The 24,854-nt window shown below is 33.7% G+C and overlaps 1 protein-coding gene across 1 annotated transcript in view; it reads left to right on the top strand.

Moving 5' to 3' along the window:
* LOC140437084 (uncharacterized) overlaps positions 1–24,854 on the top strand; it is a 161,767-nt gene that overhangs the window by 100,531 nt on the left and 36,382 nt on the right. The window contains exons 3-4 of the mRNA XM_072526390.1: positions 5,716–5,954; positions 9,935–10,071. Coding sequence (XP_072382491.1) covers positions 5,716–5,954; positions 9,935–10,071 — 376 coding nt within the window. The remainder of the gene's footprint in view (positions 1–5,715; positions 5,955–9,934; positions 10,072–24,854) is intronic.

Raw genomic sequence — 24,854 nt, 5'->3', positions numbered from 1 at the left:
ACTTTTGTTTATTGATTCGCAGTATAATATCGTCTACGCCAGTTCGTCGGCGTATCTCCTCATTTCTCACGCGATCTTTTAAGGTCAGCTTCAGCATTGATCTCTCCATTCGCTATTGTGTTACCCTCAGTTTTTCGGCAGTAGCTTTCGTTAAAGTTAGGGTCTCTGCTCCGTAGGTCAAGACTGGTAAGATGCATTGGTTAAATGCCTTCCTTTTCAGGTGAATTGGGGTATTTGTTTTAAAAATGTCTCTCATCCTTCCATATGCCGCCCATCCCAACGTGATTCGTCTATTTAGCTCGCAGGTTTGGTTGTCTCTGGTTATTCTAATTTCATGACCCAAGTATGTGTATTTATCGATTGATTCTACCTTGTTGTTATTGATCTGTATCTCTTCGCTGGGAACCATATTGGTAATCATTTTGGTTTTCTCGAAATTTATCTCCAGCCCAGTTTCTTGTAGTATGTCATTCAGTTCTTGGAGCATGTCTTTGATCTCTCCCAGATTATCTGACAGAAGCACGATATCGTCCGCAAAACGTAGATGGTTTAATCTTTCTCCATCGATGGATATTCCTTTCTATTGCCATGTTAGTCTTTTAAATGCATACTCAAGAACGGTAATGAACAGCTTTGGTGACATGGTATCACCTTGCCTGACTCCCCTTTTTATCTTTATTTTATTAGTTGCTGAATGTAGACTTATGGTTGTTGTGGAATTTTCATATATATATTTTTAACTATATTACAATATCTGTGGTCGACCCTGCAATCTTATAGTGCTCTTAAGATGGACGGTAGTTCCACTGTATCAAACGCCTTTTTAAAGTCTACAAATATCAATGCCAAGGGACGGTTATATTCGTTAGTTTTTTCTATCAGGGTTTTTAGGCACTGCAGGTGATCGTTTGTGCCGTAATTAGGGCGGAAACCGGCTTGTTCCCGAGGTTGGTAAAAATCCAGCTTTGTCTCTAATCTGTTCGTTATTATTCGGGTATAATTTATAAAGATGGTTAAGGAGACTGATTGGTCTGTATCTTTCCAGGTCTGCTATTCAGTGTTTTATATATGGTAACTTTAATTTTTCTGGGTAGTTTTAGGGCCATCTGTTTTCTTAAGCCATAATAGCATTTATTGGCAAGCACGATTCTTCTTTTAATTTCTTCGCTGACATTGTTGTCTTTGGTCAGCAGCGAGCCCATGTAGACGAAAGTGTCCACACCTTCCAGTTCCAGATCATCAATTAATAGTTTAGGTATCTTTGATTTGTATAGTCGTATAGATTGGAAGTCTCCGGAATTAAGGAGGTATTGTGCAGCAGTGATTTTTTTATATAAAGTATTACACAATTGGACAAATTGCTCAGGTATCTTGAAGAAAATAAATTTTAATGTTTTATCATATAACAATCACATATTCAAAGAAAATGTGGCTCTGAAAAAAACCGTTTTAATACATATACAACAAACAATATGCATAGCAGTAATATTTTAAGATATTTATAGAATTAGTATCTAAGAATTTTAGTACTATTGAATCACCTGTTGTATCACTTTTATTCAAATACTTCATACAGTACTTTCCTTTACAGTACCCGCAGAAGTTATTTTAACATCATAATATTTTTTAGAATCAGACCAAACATTCTCGATTGGGTTAAACTGGTAATGATATGGACAATCTCAACACTCTATGACCATGTTGAAATGCCAGTACATCTAATCTGTAAAATAAAACAAATATAAGCTCATTTATTAAATATGTGTCTTAATACATACCTAAAAACTTTATCTGGTAAATGTTTCTTTACAATCTCCATTAATTTAAATTTCATCATTGTTGTTGAAAAATCTCTATGCCTTCCTTTTAACCATTCTATTAAATAGTGTTTGGTCCAACTTGAATTTGATATTTTTCCACTAAACTGAAATGGTAAGATGCATTGTCAATAATTAACATTAATGATGGTTATTCTAAATGTGGCGAAAGTTGGTACTTAAACCATTCTTCAAAATTTTCTGAATTCATTGAATCATGATAGTTACCAGTTTTTTTCATTTTTGAAAAGGCTGCAATTATCAATGAAACCATTTTCAGAACCAGCATAAGTACAATATATCGTACACCTTCTCCGTTCCTCTTTCTAACAGCATTAACACTTCCATCTTGCCAGCTGTTGCGGAATCTTCCTTGGCTGAATATCCCCAGCCAAGAAAACTGGTTGTAATGAGTGTAAACAATTTTTATTTTTTTTTGCACTCTGTTAAAAATCGCAATCTTGTATATGCCACATGTGACTGTTCCATTAACTATTTTCTGTTTGAAATATTGCAATTAAACCATCTGAATTTCAAATCTTTTAAAACCCTACCCAGTGAAGCGGTAGAAATGTTAGTTTCTTCCTCATCGGAGGGTATGAAAGTTAACATGCTAGAACAAGAAAAATGTAAAGACACTAATGATATTTCATTAGTGTTACGGCAAAACATGTTATCTCCTTTTTTTCAGAGTAAAACAATTTCATAATTAAACGTTGTACGAAAGACTATGTAATAAGCTGTCATTAATAGAATTTTCCACAGAAAATGTACCTGAAAAGCAGTCAAACTTGTTTTGTTCCAAAAAATAGAAACCTCTATAAATTGAACTAAGTAATTTTCTTCAAAATTAAATCAATAAATATTAATTAGTTTATATTATTAATATAATATTTTATATTATATTATAATAATACAAGCCTTCACTAAATATTCTATCTACACGAGTTTTGATGATATGTTCATATTAATTATTGGTTAATGTAGGTCCAAGATTAACACATACCGAATTACTCATTGCCACAGAATAGCTAGCATCTGTTTGAATACCTTTATTTGATAATCGTCTTATCGTTGGTAACGATACTCCTAACGCCCCGACAATACGCTAAAATATAGAATATTTAAAATACTATTAGTCCAGTCGTCAGAGACTTGACCCCTAAATATCATACGAGCAAGCTGAATTTTGCCGAAAATATTAATTTTGAGACCCCAAAAAAGATGCAAGAGTTTACCACTTTTATACCCGGGCTGCCGCCTAAAACTCCTCTCGTAGGAGGGTAAAAACGCAAAAAAATCGATTTACCTAGAAAAAATGTTTCGAATAAAAAATGTAGCTGAGAGAATTTTAAATAAAAAGGTTTATTAGCACTTTTTGTGTAGAATGAACTCTCTTAGAAACAACTCTTGAAGCGACCGTCGATTTTGAATGTCAGTTACGCGCGCGAAATCAATGTTCAATAACACACAAAATACAAAACTACATACGGAAGCTGCATTCTTTACCTTTAAAACGCATCTTGATTTTTGTCGATAGGACACTTGGGTCAAAAGATATCGAATTTTTACCGTCGAGCTGATACAAATTTTATTGAACATTGATTTCGCGCGCCTAACTGACATTCAAAATCGACGGTCGCTTCAAGTGTTGTTTGTGAGAGATTGGTTTATTTTACCTTTTTTTCTGCGGCGTACAGATTCTTGGTAAATCGATTTTTTGCGTTTTTACTCCCTTACGAAGGGGGTTTTAAGAGGAATCCCGGGGGCCGAATGTGGTAAATTTTTTTGCTTCTTTTTTAGAGTCCCAAAATTAATATTCTCGGCAAAATTCAGCTTGTTCGTATGATTTTTAGAGGTTCAGTGGCATTTTCGTCTCTGACGACTAGAGTATATTATTATTTTTAGAATAATTTAAAACTTACTTGACGAACGACAGATATTGGTAATAAAGATGTTCCAACCTCTTTTTCTAATAAAAAATAATCTAATAATTTTAATATTAGTGTTTGTTCATTTCGGTATATCTTTACATATTTAAAATATTTTAATGAAAAAATAAATAAATATAAAATACAATTTTCACCATACAATATCAGAAAATACTAACTTGGATGACAAGTGTTATTTTACCCGTTGGCATTGTAAAAGTATTGTGAAGATCGAGTACTTTTGCGTGAAATTGCCTTTATTCGTATCATTGATTGGTTATCGATTTTCCGTATTCTAAACGTCAACAAATTATACATCCATAAGTACAAGTCGCTTTAAAATACAACTACCTGTCAACGCTACATAATTTTCTAAATTCAGTGCATAATAAACACAGACGTACCTTTTTTCTATCACTTCCAACTTGACGTGTGAGAAAATTCGATAAAATATGACGCACTGAAAGAAGGTTTTGGTTTGAACTCTAATAGTAATTCCTTGCATTTCACACGCATTTGATCTTGTTCTTCTCTCCTTCTTTTTATGTAGACATGACTGTTTGTTTTTTAATGTGCCTTTTGTAAGTTGTCGTTCCATCGTTTTCGTGGTCTTCCTACTTATCGTCTTCCTATTGAGGAACCGTCTCTTGTCGTTTTTACTACTCTATTTGATGTCATTCGGCTTATATGATCGTTCTATTCTACTCTTCTATTTCTTACCCAGTTCTTGATGTTCTCCACGTTACATCTACGTCGCGTCGTATATCTGTACTTCAAGCTCTGTCCCATACCACCAATTTTTGTGTTTTCATTTCTGTTGTTTCTAACATCCTTTTTGTCCTCAGTGTGTCAGGTTGTGTTTCTGCCGCGTATGTCATTATTGGTCTGATGACTGTTTTGTAAATTCTGTCTTTCGTTTCTTTCCCGATATTTTTATGATTTACCATTTTTACTAGATTCCTCTTGTTTTTTATACCTGCTATTTATTTACATATTTTAATAGTCTTATTTATTTTATTTAATAATTTGCAGTATTTTCAATCCTGTTTTTTCTCTGCTGCCTCGTGTTTTTCCTGTCTATTAGCTTAATAAATATGTACTTTGATCAAATAAAAGGCATATATCGAGCACAGTTTAATTTAATCTTGCCCAAGTACTTTCGATCCCTAGATCATCTTCAGGGGCATTTCGTCAATTGCAGCCTATCTGACAAGAACAAAATGTCATAAACATATAATTGTACATTACACTACACTACAAAAGGACAAACAAACACTTTAAAATTATTAAAGAAAAGCTACATTGTCAATGATGTAGCTTTTGTGCTGTCACAGAATGTCATTCTGTCTCCGGCTTCGGCACGCAATGTAGCTTTTCTTTAATAATTTTAAAGTGTTTGTTTGTCCTTTTGTAGTGTAGTATAATGTACAATTATATGTTTATGACATTTTGTTCTTGTCAGATAGGCCGCAATTGACGAAATGCCCCTGAAGACGATCTAGGGATCGAAAGTACTTGGGCAAGATTAAATTAAACTGTGCTCGATATATGCCTTTTATTTGATCAAAGTTCATTTATTCGAGCATTCAACCTTATATTTATTAATAAATATGTGTTTCTTTGTCTGGCTTTCGGTCTGCATCAAGAGACTTCAATCTCAGAAATACTCAATTATCCTCCTATAAACTAAGTTGTTATAAAGTTTAAGAATGTTTTTATAGTATTTAGTAATTGCCTATTTATAATTTTTAGTTTAATTATAATGAACATACTTGTTTAATTATTGAGAAAGGTAAAATCATAATATGAATTTTCAAAGTGTGTTAAACATTTTAAACGCTTTCAAAAAAGATTTCTTTGCGTTATTTAGAAATTCTGTAATCGTGTAAAATATATGTTCAATTACTATTTTATTATTTATAATAATATATCTATTACTATAGTGTGTAATATATTCATCTTTTCAGTTACCGAAATTCAGTGCACATTCGCCATAAGCAACAGTGTGGGTTCTAGGGATTCCATAATAGCTAAGTTAAGGAAACCAGATGGCTTCAAAGGACATCCGCTCTTCGCTGATGATCGGGGAGTAGACGCGGAATCAGATTCTTCATGTCAGATTAGACAGGACCCTAATGACACAACAGGCCTAAAATATATTCTGAAGATTTTGGATTTTAGTCGGTGTGGAGTGCTTAAACGAAATGTAAGTAAGCCGTCAGATAAATCTAAGATTATGTAGGTTAAACGAGGACGCTTTCTTATATGTTGACATAAAGAGCTTAAAACATAGTAGTACCAATAAATCTAAAAAATATTTAAAATCAAGGGCTATTCAAAAAAATCTCATGAATTAACCTAATTAAAAAATGAATTATTATAGATTATTTTAAAGCTATTCATACTGGGTGCGACACGGAAAACGAACCTCTGAAACTTTCTAACATTTCATTTACCGTACAATACTCTCCAACTTGGTAATTTTCTTGACATCTGGATACGAAATTTTCAAATATTTCTCTAATAGCAGTCTAATTATCGTACTCTTTTCTTTCGCTTCTGTCATTGACATTGTCGAATCTTAGTGCCCTTCCAAAAAAATGAAAGCGTTTTCGTGACATCGTTAGTCTAAAGCAAGCAGGTGCAAATATCGAATTCTCCCAAATTTTCCTAGTATTTACATATTGAACCTTTCGTGTCCCAGCCGTGTATAATAGGCCAATAAAAGCATATATCTTTGTAGTGTCAGTATCTTGGCAATATCTTTATCTGGTATAATTGTCTCTTATTTTGGCTATATAAATATTTGTGTAATACACCATTTTCTCTATCATTGCTTCTGAATATAAAGTTTTTGCATTTTTTGCAACATTTTTTATTACTAACAATAGTTATACAATAATATGACATCATTTAGTTGTAGAGTAGTAAAATGGTATCAAGACGCATACGCACGATTGTCTTCAAGTTCTTTATGAAAATTTTCAACATCTTCGTCGTCTTGATGTGGGCCCTGTTCTTGGCGAAGGTCCACGGTATGTTAGCCATCATCTCTTCTCTTTGAATATCTGCATATCAAATTTGTGCTAAGTCTACAAGCATTCGTCCTCTTCTCGTTATGTACTATCTAAAATTATATTATAACAATAATAAATATCCTGTATATAAAAAAACTTACCAGAATTTACTTACAGAATTTTCTTTGGCCCTACAAGCAATATGTTTACGTAAGAACTCGTGCAATGAGAAAAACTCTCACACATGTCTGCAGACGACTAACAAGTAGCCTGGCCTATACGATATTTATTACTACTGTAAACTAACAGCTGCACATACTTAAGTATATCGATGAAGACACTCCAAAAGTCAGATAGAAGTGGGGCAACAGTGCAAATAATATACTGTTTGTAGAATGTGCATATTTAACGAAAGCGTGAGAGAAATGCTCATAGTACGGGTTATGCAGGGTTAAAAAGATTGGCTATTATTACGGCTATCTTATTCTTTGATACTGCTGCTCTAAACAGCTTAACAGATTTACAATTATACCATTTTCCCAAGTTGTTTAGCCAGGATATATGTCGTCGACATATGCTTCTTCTGCTCAGTATCTTTCCCTGTATAATGATCTGCAGATACTGCAATTTTCTTATTTGAATATTTGATACTGATTCTATTAACATTCAATTGACTACTACAAAAACAGTTCAAAAATTAATTAAGAACATCAATACAAAAAAAAGCGCCTAGGTTTGACCTGATCAATGGTAAGATCCTAAAAAAATTCACTAAAAAGCCAAAGTGAAGCTTACTACCGTAATAAATGCATCTTTTAGATTTAGATATGTTTTGATCCTTTGGAAAACTGCAGAGGTCATAATGATACCCAAAGTAGTACAAGATAACCATGCATTAACATCATACAGGCCAATCTCTTTACTATTCATAACCTCAAAGGTGTTTGAAAATTGCTACTACGAAGAATAAACCATATAATTGAACAAAAAAATATTATTCCGACACACCAATTTGAATGTCTTGATAAACATTTCACAGTGGACCAGGTCAATCGAATAAGAACTGAAATAGAGAAAACATTGTAAGAGGACAAAGTATGGCACGACAACTTGTTAATAAAGCTAAAGAAAATATTTCTTATGCAACTGGTTGAAATATTGCAGTCATACCTACACGGTAGTGTAGGTTAAAACGGAAAACGAGTACTCTGAGTTAATGCCAATAAACGCAGAGTTTCCACAAGGTAGCGTTCTTGGACCAGTACTATACCTTTTGTATACATCTGAAATTCCGGAGAGAGACAATATTTAACTAGCCACATTTTCTGATAATACAGTCCCGACAATAGAGGCAACTATAGAAGAATTTACGGTTACCCTACAAAATGCAATTAATGGCATAGAACGCTGGTCCAAAAAATGGCGTATAAAGTTTAATGAGCAGAAATCAGTTTATATTAACTTAACTAACAAGAAAATTAATTATCTGCCAATTATCTTAAACAACAGCATTGTTCCTAATAATAAAACAGCGAAATACCTGGGTTTAAATCTGGACGTCAAAGTCAAATGGAAGGTTTTGGAATGTATATTGTATATGTAATAATTCAGGAGAAATGTTAGTGTGTTGATAATGATTAAATTAAAATTTAAATTATTCCATCAAAGCATGTTCAATTATCCCTCAAATTCTTCCAAATTTTTGCCCTCATAAATTTTTTTAAATATGCTCATGGCTAACAAATCCTTAGAAGAATTATACTACGCTTTCTAATTGGCATATCGAGGGCAAGTCATTGTACTCTTATGATCCTTTCCCTTCTCAGAAACAAGTTAATAGCTTGTGTGTTTTGTCTATCCACTAACCCTTCACTTCTAAGAACAGGTATAATTTTCTCGCATTTTAAAACCTCCGAAATTCAAGAAAGTCCCTTTCCCCCGAGTCGGTTCTCAATTTAGTATCATTATATCAAGTATAATTAGCGCTAATTTTGCATGAGCCAAAAAATCCCCTCTTTAGAGAAAATTTAAGCTCTAATACGAATTTAAAAAAATATCACTTTATTTATGTACCAGCCTTCGAGTTAAGCAGGTCAACTTGGCAATAAGACATTTATTTAGATCATGTCTCTGTCAAGCTAGTTTCGATTTTTTTTATTAATTATGGACTTGGATGGCACTTCTGTTTGCCATCGTACTTCGTACTTCATACTTCGTACTTCGTACTTTGTATTTTGTATATTGGATCTTGCATGTACATATTGCGTCCTACTGCCTTATATTCAGTACCGCCTACAACTAGTTTTCGTGGTCTTCCTACTGATCGTCTTCCTATTGGGGAACCGTCTCTTGCCGTTTTTACTACTCTATTTCTTCCTGATGATTTTCTATTTTTTAATTTCCCTAATTCTTTACCTCTTCCTTCTCAATATTTATTTCTTCGTTTGTCGTCATGGTATTGCTGGTTCATTATCGTCACCTTTAGCAAATAGGGATCGAAAGTAGTCTACCCATGTTCTTTTCTAAATGTGTTTCGTTTTTATTGGTTCGTTCATCTCTTTTCTTTGTCCCCTGATCATTCTCCATATTGCTTTTAGTGTTCCGTAGAAGTCGTGTTCCATCTGTTTTGAGAAGCTCTGTCAGCGTTCCCTTTTTATTTGTCTGACTAAAGTATTTGTTTCATTTCTGATCCATTTATAGTGGTTGTATTTCTATTGTGTTTGTTGTGTTCTGTATTGTAAAAATACTTTCTTATTTTCTTCATATTTTGTCTTCATTTCCTCTCTAAACTATGGTGTTTTCTTTTTTGATATTTTTATTGTTCAACATAAATATTTAACGCTGTACCTTTTTCTCATTGCGCCGTCTACATTCGAAGATTGGCGATCCAAATGGCAATAGTTAAACGTGAAATGAGGTTTTAAAGATTTCGGATGATGTTTTGCCGAGCCATTGGCGTAGATCCTTGAGCTAGAAATAATGTCTTCTTCCTATTGACCTTTTCCCCTAAATTTTGCTTTCGATGATCAACTCTCATTAGCTATCCAATGTTTAAGCTCTTTAATCGTTGGCATCAACTCTTTGACACTTTATAGGGGTATATAATTATTTTGAATATGTATTATACATTAATTACTATATTTGCTTACATTTTGTATATATTTTACAGGGATTCGTTCATGTCCGAGTATGGTTTCCACAATTTCCAGGTGTGGTAATGCAATCAGATCAAGAACTTATAATAATGTGTAAACCTCCTGAACCAACTGTGATAGAGAACAAAGCAGCAGGATTTGCTGGAAGCTTGTAAGTATTTTAGATAACATTATATATGCTAATAGGGCCTGCGTAGCGCAAGCGGTAGGATGCTTGCCTCGCAAGCCGGTGGTCCGGAGTTCGAATCCTACCGCCGGCAAGAACATCTAGACATTTTAAAAATGTCTATAGGCCCCAGGTCGACTCAGCCTGAATAAAAATGAGTACCTTGGGTAAAACCAGGGGTAATAATAGACGGTTGAAGCGTAGCACTGGCCATGTTACCTTCCTTGTATACCGTAGGCCCTAGATATAGCAGACTACCCTGCCATACTCCCAAAGCCGCGACAGCGGTATAAAACGGGAGACTATTATATTTATATATGCTAATATTTAACAATGTGCTATGTTTAGAAAAGTTTAACATGTCACCTTACTAAGTTACTTATTTTAATTACTTATTTCATTGTGTGCTATTATTTTTAAATTTCTATTAGAACCACATGTGTGAGAAAAATCGTTAAAATTAACCCCGAGTCGTGTATTGATTTTTTATTACTTCGATTAGGTTGCGAACCGAATGCGTTTACGAAAACATATTTCCACACGTTTTCTTGACTTAGAATCTTTACCACTTCCGTAGGGGTGGCGATAAGACGCGTCGTTCCATAAATGGAACGGTAGCACTGCCAAGATGATCAGAACCTTTCTCATCGAGTGTCACGAAACATCAATTTTTGCTGACGACAAACGCATTTCTTCAGTTCCTGGTCCGAATTATGATATTTCTTGAAACGATCATTAGAACAAAAAGTTGTCTCAGTTTGTGCTTATAAATGTGTTGAATTGTGACAATACTGCTTTAATTAATTAATCAGCTATAATAATACGACTGAAACAGAATAAGAGGCAGACAAACAGGAGTAATCAAAAAGGGTTGTCGAGCCAGTGATGATGATGATGATGATACATTTTAGCAATATCAACGTTTGTCATTTTTAAATATACCATTTATGGCACATCAGTAGACCGATACTTACTATTCGATAGAGTATTCGGGCATCCATGATTTTGCTTCTCTATTAACTCCATTTTTGGTAAAAAATATTAATTCAATTAAAGTGTAAATAAACATTTACACTTAACACTTAAATATTTTATTCAATGTCTGTGCTTCGCTTATTTGTATGTTAAATTTTTCCATTAGCGAAACAAGCGTTACGTTAAATTTTTAACGCTTTGCAAAAAAGGAGTTAATATATAAAGAAAGAAAATAGTTCACACGAGCTATATTGTCATGAGGATACATGTAATTCACATTAAGCTTAGCCGATAATCGGGTAACTTTTGTGCAAGATTCACACTTTTTCTTCGAGTTGTATCTGCTCCTTCATATTTCGTTTTTACGGCATTTTACAGCATTATCTTTCTGTCAAAATACATGCATAAGCTAATAAATGAAATCTGGCATAGGATAAAAACAACAAGAAAAATATAAAGGTATTAACTTCCTTAACCTGACATACAAAATACTATCGAATGTATTATAAAGCAGAATGCTCCCCTACAAATAATAGTAGAGGGATATAAATTTTCACAGTAAGGAAGATTCATGAGAAAACCTTAGAAGTTGACGTCGAATCCCACCATATATTCGTGGACTTCAAGGCAGCCTATGACTCAGAAACTGTTACAGGCCATGGTAGAATTCCAAATACCATTCCAGCTCGTTAAACTAACGAAACTAATACTCACACGCAGAGATAGTAGAGATAGTATAGTCCGAATCTCAAACGATGATACCTCAAAGTCCTTCCGCTACAAAAACCGATTAAGACGAGATGACGGACTATCGTCCTCATTTTTAAGCTTGCACTGGAAAAGGTTATTCGTTAGTCCGAGAATAATACGAGTGGTACAATATTTAACAAATCTGTAGAAGTGGTTGAATATGCAGATGGCAATAACACAATCTCCAGATCCACAGAGTACCTGACAGAAGCTTTTCCGTCGTTAAGGGCGTCTGCACTGAAAATGGGACTAAAAATAAATGCAAAAAACGAAATATATATGCGTCTTCAAGTCTGGTAATCAGACACCTAGACTAATAATTGACGGTATGAAGTTAAAAGGTGTAGATACCTTCATATGCCTAGGTTCGTTACTGACTAAGGCCAGCAACTGTAACGAAGAAATCAAAATAAGAATAGTCTTTGCCAATAAATCTTACTATAGCCTGGGAAGACAAATGGCCTCAAACGTTCAAGAAAAATTAAGCTGAAGGTGTATATAATACTAACAAGACCAGTTTAAACATTCTTCTTCTTCTTCTTCCTCTTTATAAGCAATTCTGCTTGTTCATTGACGGATTAATACCTCTATGGAAGGTTGTCACTCCATCTTTTGCACGATCGTCCGATACTTCTTCTGCCGATTGGTGACTTATCTCCTGCTATTTTGACGACACGAGTCTCCTCTATTATGCCTACGTGGTTATTCCATTCTTTTTTCTATTTTGTGTCCATTACGAAGAAAAATTTCAAATCGATTCAAACCTTGAAATTCGAAATAAGAATTCAACGAATACTATAATATCAGTAGAAAAAGAATTCTTCCATAATAAAACAAGATATATCAAATATAACAGAGGACGGAATAAGAAACGCAATAAGCACTATGCGAAATAAAAAAGCTCCAAGTAAAATGGAATAGTATTAGAACTGATTGAGAATCATTTTTAATAAATGTATAGCAATAAGACAAGTATAGAACCCACAGCTTGGTTAAATGCTCATTAGCCTGTTATCAGTCTTGCATAAGCTGTTTGTGAAGATAATTACATTGCGACTAACAAACAAACTGGATAGTTATCAGCCCCGGGAGCAGGCAGGATTTAGAAAAAGTTAAACACCATAGATTATATACAAATAATAAAAGTACTAATTGAAAAATCAAATGAATACAATATAACACTCTAGATTACGGATAGCTATGGTAGAAGACATTTGAATCCATGGAAATTTGGGCCACCCTTAACTCCTTAAGCTACAGTAGAGTTGATGATCGATATACAAAAATCATTAAGTACTCGTATATATACATATAAAAATGCAACAACATAAGTAAAAACAGAAGAAAAAGCAGAAAAGATAAAACTACAGAGAGGAGCTAAACAAGGAGATTCTACCTCGTCTAAACTATTTACTTTAGCTGTAGAAGATATGTTCCGAACTTTAGAATGGGCAAATAAAGGAATGACGACAGACGGTGGTAACCTGAATCACCTAAGATTTGCAGATAATGTTGTGTTGGGAGCAAAAGTTAGAGAAAAATTGCGGGAAATGCTATTAGACTTTAATACGAAATCAAAAGAAAGAGGACTTAAAATAAATCTAGCAAAAACTAAATATCTAAAAAACGAATCTCTAGGTATAACTAAATATATAACTCTGGACAATAATAATATAGAAAAGGTTGAGTCGAATATATACTTAGGACAAAAAATCGAATTAACAAAGCTCAACTTAAAGGCTAATTTATATAAAAGATGTTCCTTAGCATTCGGCAGATTACAAACTGGTCTAAACCAAGGTCATTAATCTAAACACACACAAACAGTATTTAAATCAAACCTATCAAATACTTTAAAGGTACAAAATTTCGATCAGTACTTGTTGCTGATACTGATATCTGAAACTGAAACATGGGCTTTTCACGATAGTCCACAAACTCCAAGTGACTCAGTGAGCTATGGAACGAAGAATGCTCAACGTTAAGTTCAGCGATCTCAACTCCAATGAAGAAATTAGAAGACGAACAAACATTACAGATGTAATCCAAAAGATTGCCATGTTAAAATGGAAGTGGACAGGATACATAGAAAGAATGGAAGACAACTATTGGACGAAGCGAAATATTGAATTGGGACCAAGAGCAAATAAGGGAAGTGGAGGCAGACCTCAAACCAGATGGACTCATGACATCAAGCAAAAGTCTGGACACAAATAAATAAATGCAAAAAACGACTAACAGACATGAATTTACTTAAGGTAGGCTTACATCCGACGATGGATGGAATAGCTGATGATGATGATGATGTCTAATTATATGCTAAACATCTATTTTTTCTTCTAAAACCAACTTGATTAAAATGTTGAATATTTCTTTCTCTTGTTGTGCTAATAAAGTAGAAATGTTAGTTGGTAGGCTTGCAAAATATTTCAGTTCTTTGTACAGCATATCTGTATAAGCAGTATATGTTTGATCCTCTAAGAAACCGTGATTTATGTTAGCTAAAGCTAAGATACCAATCCGAAACAGATGTGCTGGAAAGCGTCTGTGATTAAGTTTTAAACGTGATATAATAGACGACATACCTATTATAATCCTACGAATTAATTTGAGGAATGTTTGTGGGAAAAACCGGATGAATTTTAAAATAGAGACTTTCTGATGTAGTTGAAGGTTTACAGTACTGAGTTTCCCATCTAAACCTAACATCAGCCTTATATACGGCTGATGGTAGGTTTACTGACGAGTTGCAAATGTTTGCTCTCAATTTTGAGTTAAATGCTTTTTTAGCTGCAAGATTAACTGCTTCATACCCAGTTATGAATGAATGACCTCTAACCCAGAATAATGTAACTCGTACATCATACTCTTGCAGTTTATTATATACCTAATGGCGTGTAAAACTGAAAGGGAGTCTGTTACGATTACCACAGATAAAGGTGAATTAATCTCACAGCAATCTAAAACTTTTCTAATAGTTATAGCTCCTGCACTATTTAATAAGCCTTAATAATGATTGAATTTAAAATAAATCAATATTTTATCGGCGAATTTATCATATCTGACTTCTGCTATGACTTTCTCAATCAAATTTAATTTGACTAAGATCCTAATATTTTTATAATCCATTTTTGTTTTGACAGTGAACAACACTGTGTAATTTATATAATTAATTTTGCAGTTATTATACAAATATGTATACGTCTGAACACTAAAATTAGTACTTCACAATAAAACTATAACCATACTATGTATATCATTATTTTCGTAAACTATGTAAAAAAAGCATGTAATGTAAAGGAGCAGTCTTATTTAAAACAAGTGCAATGCACACCTTAAGTTCAGCTCTGATGAACACATTCGAGCACCAACCTTTCAGCCTCTAACCATAATTCTCTGTATTTTTATCTTATTTTACGGTCACATTCTCGTCAAATATTCAACCCACATACAGGATGACTATATGTTCGCAATAATAATTTCAAAATCAAAATCCTTTGTACATCTTAGATTTTAAGTTACAATGTTTATTTATTTAATTAAGACAAATGATATAATAGTGCAGTTATACTCTATTTTCCGAAGGGAAAGATTGACCACATGAGCCGTCAGGCGGGTACGGAATTTCCATAGGTGAAAAAATGCAAAAATAATATATGCAAAATATTTTGCATACAACATTTTTGCTACAGTCCTATCTTCTTCTAAAGGTGTCTATCTTCTGGAGATGTTGGCAACCATGTTGACGCATCTTGTATTCACAGCAGCTCTAAATAAATCAGTTGACGTTAGACTAGTGACTAGTCCATTTCTTAAGATTGGCCAGCCATGATATACGTCTGCGTCAACGGCTTTTCTTGCCCTTAATCTTGCCTTATCTAATCAACAGTCCTATACAAATGATCAAATCAAAATCAATGTTTGGAACATTTTGATTAAACTTCTTCAGTAAATTCCATCTAGTGGCAAATACATAATTATTAAATTGTAAGTTATAGAAAATATTATATCTTATATACTAAAACGCTAAGCCCTTTTCTTGTCCACCACTTTACTCAAAAACCATATTAGATAATTAAAATATTTTTTCGGAATATTATTAGTATTACGTATGAGATTGTCAAGATATACTTTTGGTACAAAAATTCACTTCCGGTTTTGAGATGGCCGGAAGTTAAAATTTACTTTAAGTTTTAGACCCCACAATGTATATATGGATCGAAAGGTCTCGTCGAGACGAATCTAAATATGTACTTCCGGTTGCGATCCGACACCGGAAGTGACCCGAAACGAGCATAAAACGTCAAGATAGAGCAAATCTGACACCGGATTCGTGATCAGCAAAATTAACTGCTAAATGATAACATTGTAACAAAAAACATTGTTTTCGACGAAATATTTCGTGATATTTAATACACGTTTTACTTGCATTATTATTGATGAATGTTATGTATATTCTTGCTTATATTGTTTGTATTGATCTCTTAATTTTTCTCGCAAAATAAAAATTTCATTTAAAAAACTCGATGTCGATTTGGTCCGCTAGTTAAACAATAAACAACTAAATTATGAATATTTTTGTTTCATTTCGCAATGTGAATATTGAAAACTCAACTGTTTGAATTTTTGATCCAGTCACATTTCTTTCTGTTTAATTCATGGATCAAGCTGCTCATGATATTATGTAAGTTTTAATAAATGAAGTAAAAGGTTGAACAAAAATACAGCTGATATTGGGACCTTGTAAAATTCGTGAAGCAGAGTTCATTTTTGTATTGAATAAATTGATCACATATCTTTCTACAACAGCAGTGGATTTCCATCCTTCATGTTGCTTTAATTGAATAATATCTCCACCCAAATCAATTGGAAGCGATGCCGAAGACGTCGAAATGTGTGACCTGTATATACTTCTGGATGCGGTAAATAAATATTGCGATTGAAATTAGCGATGACTATTTCTAAAAAGTATTTATACATACCAAATACTTGTTTTGTATATTTTCCATTTCTATATGCTAGACAGTAATGGTTACTGGTTATGTTGTTCGGTCTCACACGAGCATAATTTTGATATAAATGTATGAAATCATCGATATATTAAAATACTAGCGGACCAACTCGACATCGAGTTTTTTAAATGAAATTTTTATTTTGCGAGAAAAATATACAATATATACAATGACCGGAAGTAAAAATATTTTTATCAATAACTCAAAAACTATAAATGATAATTTCGTGAACTTACATTTTTGAACTCTACGTTGAATTCTCTATTGATTTGACTAATAAAAACGAAACCGGAAGTCGACCTCAAAACCGGAATGCAATTTTTAGTTCATCAAAAATGTCGACATGGATATCATTTAGCAGTTAATTTCGCATGCTGATCACGAATCCGGTGTCAGATTTGCTTTATCTTGACGTTTTATGCGCGTTTCGGGTCACTTCCGGTGTCGGACCGCAACCGGAAGTACATATTTAGATTCGTCTCGACGAGACCTTTTGATCCATATATACATTGTGGGGTCTAAAACTTAAAGTAAATTTTAACTTCCGGTCATCTCAAAACCGGAAGTGAATTTTTGTACCAAAAGTATATCTTGACAATCTCATACGTAATACTAATATTATTCCGAAAAAATATTTTAATTATCTAATATGGTTTTTGAGTAAAGTGGTGGACAAGAAAAGGGCTTAACGTTTTAGTATATAAGATACTAAGGATGGAGCCTGTTGATATTTTTACATGTAGCTGATAGACGACGGTATTGACGTCACATTATCCGACGTGAATTTGACAGGTGTTTAATTATTTCCCGATATTTTTATGTTAAAGAGGTAACATTCTGTATTCAAGTCAATTATTTATTGTATTATTTTTGGTAAATTAATAAATTTGTTAAAATTTTAATATTTTGCAGCCAGTCACATCAGTGGCGTGTGATGCGTAACTACGTGCCTGTAAAATATGTATGTTTTATGTTTTTATGTTAGAAAAATAATAATTTTTTAATTTTACAATGTTACACGTCATTATATATTTTTATTCAAATGTAAATAATAACGAAAATAAATAATTATTGCACATACATATATATGTACCAAAATATTTTTTCCGTATACCACTGACATTTCGGAAACAAGATCGGCCGTTGTTACTAGCTACTTTGGACGCAAGTATTTATTGATAGGCTCCATCATCATCATCATCATGCAACCTCTTTTGTACACTGCTGGACATAGATCTCTCTCATTTTTCGCCACTCTTCACGGTTCTGTGCGTCTTGTTGTCATTTCTTGGATATTCGTTTTAATGTCGTCCATCGAGCGTGTTGTTGGTGGTCCTCTGCTGCGTTTGTCTTTCCTTGGGCGCCAGTCAATTAGTTTTCTGGTCCATCTTAAGACTTTTAGTCTCGCTAGGTGACCTGCCCAAATCCATTTCAGCTTGGCTACACGTTCGACGATTTCAGTGATAGAAATAAGACTTCTTTTCCTTAGGTCTTGGTTCCTTATTTTGTCATTTTTTGTCACGCCGAGAATCGATCTTTCCATGCGCCCTTGTGCCACTCGCATTTTTAGTGCTGTTGTTTTTGTGAGAGTGAGAGTTTCTGTTACGTATGTCATAATAGGAAGAACGCATTGGTCAAATGTCTTCCGTTTCATAGCTATCGAGATGTTGCTCTTAAAGATGCCTGTTAGTGAACCATACACTGCCCAAGCAAGTGTTATTCGTCGTTGAAATTCACAGGTCTTTTGTCGTCGTTAAAATCAGACCTGTGAATTGATAGGCTCCTTCCTTATTATATTATATCGATGTATTAAATTAATATATGTGTACTGGTTTCACTAACAACCGTAAAACTTTGACTTGTATGCGTTTTTGAGTACGAAATCTTCTTTTTCTTGTTCTTCTTCTTTTTTGTAGAGATGACTGTCTGTTTTAAATGTGCCTACGGCAAATTGTCGTTCCATCGTTTTCGTGGTCAACCCTCTGATTGTCTTCCTATTGGGGAACCTTCTCTCGCCATCTTTACTACTCTATTTGTTGTTATTCGGACTATATGATCATTCCACTCTACTCTTCTATTTCTTACCCAGTCCTTGATGTTCTCCACTTTGCATCTCCGTCGTATATCTGTACTTCTAGCTCCGTCCTCTAGCGTCTTACCATCGATTTTTCTAAGGGTTTTCATCTCTGCTCTGTCTAGCATTAGTTTTGTTCTCTCTGTGTTAGGTCACGTTTCTGCCGCGTATGTCATTAGTATATTATAGTAAAATTCTGGTGATTGCGATATAATGGCGATGGATAATTTACCTGGTTTGCAATTACAAGCCCCTGCTAAAATAAATGTGTAAAATAATAATACATCGTAACTCGATTTTCAAGATAACATTTCATTATCAGAGTTGTGAGAAAAATGGGCAGGTAAAGGGTCTAAGAAAAAAAATCTACCAGTGGGTAAAAGAAGACCCTCATCAAGAAGATCAATGTAGCATTGTAGAAGAACTTTCAGGTACTGACTCTCAGAGTCCTCTTGAAGAGTTTTTACTTTTCTTGGATAAGGAACTTATAAAGCTCATACAAGAATATAATCTTAGATATGATACTTTTAAGAATCGCCAAAAATAATTTTGGTGGTATGAGTTTAAAGCTTTTCTGGGAACTCTAATATTGAGTGGTTATGTCAACATTTCTCGCCGGAGAATATTTATGCAACGTGAAAGAGATGTTAACAGTCAACTTGTGACAAAGGCCCTTAGTTACTTAAATAATTGGATCAGTTATCATTTAGAAAAAGCATTGCAAAATCTTTGTTACAACAAAATAAGAAACCTGCTTTCTATTTTCGAGGTCGTCCTTCGGCCAATAATACCGTCGATATTCGCTATCGCCGACTAGACCATCTGGTAATTCCACGGGAAAATCCACTCAATGTGGTTTGTGCCATGATAGAGCAAAAATTCAATAGGTTTAAATGTCAAATGTTTTGTTTCATATCACACCCAAACTTAATAGTAGGTTATATGTCTGGTGTACCATATTTTATACAGTATTTTTTTACTTATTTCGCACAAATATTGTGTTATTGTGTTATGATAAATATGTTTTTGTTACCTTATATACCGCGTAAAATTTTAGAAAAATACTATAAAATATTATGAAGTAGTTTTAGGCATATCTGAGTTAATAACATATGGTGTAACCGTAACCGACACATTAACTATGAGATTTGTAACCATCAGAAACGGTGGGTGCCAATGAGTAACAATATAACTACCTCCAAAAGCTGGGGGCTAATGCTGAACAGTAAACTCACAACTTTTTTGGGAGATAATTGTTAGGCTAAGATATTACCTATTAACTATTATACATAAAAAAATATAAAATTGAAATTTTAATATTAAATTAAAATCAAATGGCTTGTGATGTCTTCAAGTAGTGAGAGATGATTGCAGAATGTAGTTGTAGGTTGCTAGTTTCAGTTGTTCATATTGGTATTAAACTCTAGGGATATGTTGAGTTCCAATAGCAGCGGCCACCTACTGCAGTATGTTATTCCAATGGTCGACCATGTGGTTCGAGAAGTCTTCACCCAGAAACGTGGACAAAAATTGAATTGGCCAAAAAAAAATAGAATAAGAAACTTTGTGTTAGCAACTGCACATATTTTAAATTATTTTCTTACCATAAGAAGATTAACAATAACTACAATATTAAATAGCAAATAGCAAATTGGTAAGTATAAAATGAATATAATTATTGTTAAACAAATTAGTTAAATTATATTAAAGATACTAATTACAAATGAGAATAATTCATTGAAAAATATAACGTGGTGTGTAGTTTTATGTTAAGTCAAATACGAAATGATAAAAAGACAGATATATAAAAAAATTAATCGACTAGAAATATAAGTACTTACCCCAGAGAAACATTTAATATATAAATGAATTTTGAAAAGAGACAATCCTTTTTATAGATAAACAGCAACTTCCCTTTCTACTTTGAAGGACAACTGATATGACAATTAAGAGTAGCCAACTGACAGATATGCTGTGTCTATTGAAGTGAGCCATAGAAATTTACATACGTTCTATCTCATAGAACTCAATAGGGTCTGAATAAAGGAATTAGAATATTTAGTGAAAATGAAAATTGGAATTTAGATGAATATGATGAGAATATTTAATAAATAGAAAGTTGATCAAAGAATTGAGCGCCAACTAGTTTTGGAATAAAAATAGTAAAATGAAAGAGACAAGTCAATAAATGAATAAAATCGAAGAAAATTGAAATAAAATAATTATTTAAAGAAAAATAACAAACATGTGACGTTTATAACGTTACAGATGAAATCAAGAATCTATAATCTATTAAGATAAGCCCAATAATGACTTATTCATGAAAATAAGTTATATTTCTGATCAGAAGATATAAAATGCATCAGAAATAAAACCCGACACAGCCAAAACACAGAGGATGATGGAAACAGCAGAAATGATAATACTCAAAAGAATTACAGGAAAATATAATGTACAGGGTGTAAACGAGTAGACACTAAACATGAAAAATAATGGAACAATCACATTAGTAGAATAGAAATTACAATAGCTGTTAAAATAGCAAGGGGCAAATCACAAAGTTATAGAAGAAGTATTGGCCATGCAAGAGATGGTGTGACAATCTTCTGTAGAGGCCACAACCTGCCAATGAATCAGCAAAATTGCTTCTATAAAGAATGAAGGAAAAGAAGAAGAAGAAACAAGTACACCAAAATGGAAGCAAATGATCTGTATCCTTAAACTAAGTTTAGACCTACGAATTAGAAATGTTAAATGCTACATTTGGTCTGCCCTGTATAAAGTTGAGACGTGGTCACTAAGATTAAATGTCATTAGACACCTAGAAGACTCTGAAATTTAGTTCTTAAATGCTTAGAATGTTATGAACAAAAATCTATAATGAATAAAGCAGTACTAAAGACCATAAACACAGAGATATAATTATTAATAACGATTAAGTAAAGAAAAACCTCCTTCCCAGACTACATAATGAGAAATAACAAATAAAACTTGCTAAGACTAATAAATTAAAGGAAAGAATCAAGTATATCAACATCAGAGTTTGGATAGTCACGAATGTTCAACAATTACTAAGACTGTCGTAGAATCGAGAAGATTTGGATGTAGTAATCGCAAACCTCTAAGGTAGTTAAAGGTAATATCCAAGTTAAGGTTAAGAATTATTTAGATTGATAATCGGATATACTCAATGATATGTCACCACATGGGATATTTAATCAACTAAGTAAGAGTAGTTGAAAACTATGAAAATAATAACTGCTCTTTTTTGTCTAAGTTATAAAACAGTTTACGAACAACTGTCAGTTGGCGATATTTCCAACCATCGCATGTCAGCTACTCTATCCTCTTTACAGGCCTTGCAGAACTATTATTCTCTTACTTAAATGTAGACCTCTTTTCTTGGAAGAACCTTTCTGAAATGCTTTGGGTAAGCTATGTTTCTTATGGGAGATATTGGTCTTATCTGTGACAAATAGGTCCATTGCTACAAACTGCGCTCTACTATTAAGGGCTGCTTTCCTTTTTGGGTCGTACAGATTTGTTTGCTATATCTGGAGTGGTCAGCATATCAGAAAATGAAGTATTATTCTTTTCTTTCGTGATTATTATGCCCTCGATGTTACTTTTTTCTTCGTCAGATGTTTCCATATCACCTAAATCTAAGGTTCAGAATCACTGCTGGTTGTCGACTCAAAAACACGGCACTGTTTAGATGTGTCGTTCTTAGTTTAACCAGCTGTCAGTATACCTGGACGAGATGATTCTTGAGAAGGAAAGCTTCGATCAGATAAGCTCTCTATAGGTGGCTGAGATAGATCAGGGCAGTTTTCAGAAAGCGGCTCATTAGGTGCATTTTGCTGTTCAATTACACTACTAGGAGCATATGTCTCGATAGGTATTGCATCTGGGTTAAAGGGATAGATACCAGTTGCTAAAAATCCCGATTGATTTTTATTTGGCGTCATGTATTTGTTCCATACTATGGAGAAAGTGCTTCCAAAATGTTGCTTTATTATTAAACGGTCTGTTTTGAGTCCATTTCATTTCATATTTCAAAACTTCATTATCCCAGAAATGCTCGAAAGACCGAAAAACTGCCTTATCCATTGCTGAAGTTCATGCTTAGTACTACTCGGTAAGCAATATAGAATGATCCCGAGCTCATCTGCAGCTTAAACAATAGAGTAATCAAAGTGGGAAGAAGCACCATCAAAAATCAATAGACAACGGTCAGCTGTTCGGTATTTTGCAAAATAATGCAGCCAATTTTTGAATGCCTAAACGGTCATGCTGTCTTTGGGTGTCATCATAGCAGTTCCGCCTGGAGGTAATAAATCTGTCTATTTTGGTTTGAGTCGTATAACTTTGAACAAAATGACTGGAGGAATGGCGGCACATATAGCATTACCACAGTATACTATTGTAACGTCAGCCAATATTTCTTTTCGTCCATATTATATATACTTTGGAGTTTATCCAGTTGATTGTCATCAGTGAGTATTTTTGAATTAAGTTGAGCTCTAGCATAATTCATATTCTGTGCTTTTCAGTTTCTGATTTCTGGGTTCCTTTTAAGAAACCCTTTGAACCAATAACGTTCTGCCATTTTTTTTCCACAGAAAAAGAATTTTTCATATTATTCAGTTCACAAACATTGAATACACACTGTCGCAAAACTCCGCAAAACGGATATCCGATCTCTGCTAAACGAACTATCCTTCTGAACAGATCTTTTTCTTGATCTGAATGCATTTGCGTCCAATAATCCCTAAGAGTTCTACGTGGAACTGACAAATGATTACTTGTCTTATTTTCAAACCATCCATTTTTAACAGATGATAAAGTATTCCGCATATCATCTTCCTTTCATTTCTCTCTTATTCCTCGGCTTTTATGTTTCGGTACGGTCAAACTGTTAATAAAAAAAACGAATTATCTGTCTGTAGAACGTATGGATATTACTTTTTTATAATTTAAACACCAAGTACCTATTAATTAGTCATTTAGATTACTCATTAAGTTAGTGTAATTGCTATTAACTACTACCGTATGGTAATAACGCCATGGAACTATTATCGTACATTAGACTTGGCGTTATTTCGTTCTTCAGGAGAAAAGCTATAGATCACCAAATTCTACTTATAATAATCACCAATAATGTAGCTTCAATGCAATAAATACACAACACGTGAAATTAGAAAAGCTTCCCCTTCTATACCCGCAACAATGATAATCAACTGTTTTATACACCGCCGGGGAACTTATATCGCCAACAAATTTGACCACGTGGTTTGTTAGATTTCAATAAACGAACTCGTGTTGCCATATTTCACTTATCACCAATACTTAATGAGAAATCATCCTCCTCCTCAGTCCTAATCCCTTTTGGGATGTGGTGACACCATCAGGCCTTCACAGTTTTTGCACGATTTCTCTCCATCCTGGGCTAGTTGTTCGGCTTCATGTAACCCTTGGTTAATCAGTATTTTTGTTTGATTTACCCAACGGCTTGGAGATCTTCCCCTGGGTCTCTTTCCTTCAACTCTACCCTTGAATATCAGTGCGATGATCAATCCAGGATATTCTCAACATACGGCGGTATACCCACATTTCAAAAGCGTCCAGTTTATTTTTATCCGCTTTCTTCAAGGTCCACGTTTCGGATGCATATGTCGCTATGGGAAAAATGAGTGCCCTTACCAGCCTTAGTTTAGTGTGTATTGTTATGCTAGAATTTTTCCAAATTGCTACATGTTTCATCATAGCTGTTCTAGCAATAGTCAACCTTCTACGTATCTCTCTGTCACACCCTCCGTCATTTGTTATTAGGGACCCCAGGTATATGAAACTATTTACTACTTCAAAGCCCCCAATTTCTTTAATGTGTTGAAGATTATTCCGAGCTCAGTCTACTATCATGATCTTTGTCTTACTCCTGTTTAGCTGGAGTCCAT

The sequence above is a fragment of the Diabrotica undecimpunctata genome, chromosome 3 (assembly GCF_040954645.1).
Source record: "Diabrotica undecimpunctata isolate CICGRU chromosome 3, icDiaUnde3, whole genome shotgun sequence".
Taxonomy (NCBI): domain Eukaryota; kingdom Metazoa; phylum Arthropoda; class Insecta; order Coleoptera; family Chrysomelidae; genus Diabrotica; species Diabrotica undecimpunctata.
This window is presented reverse-complemented; position numbering and strand designations above follow the sequence as displayed.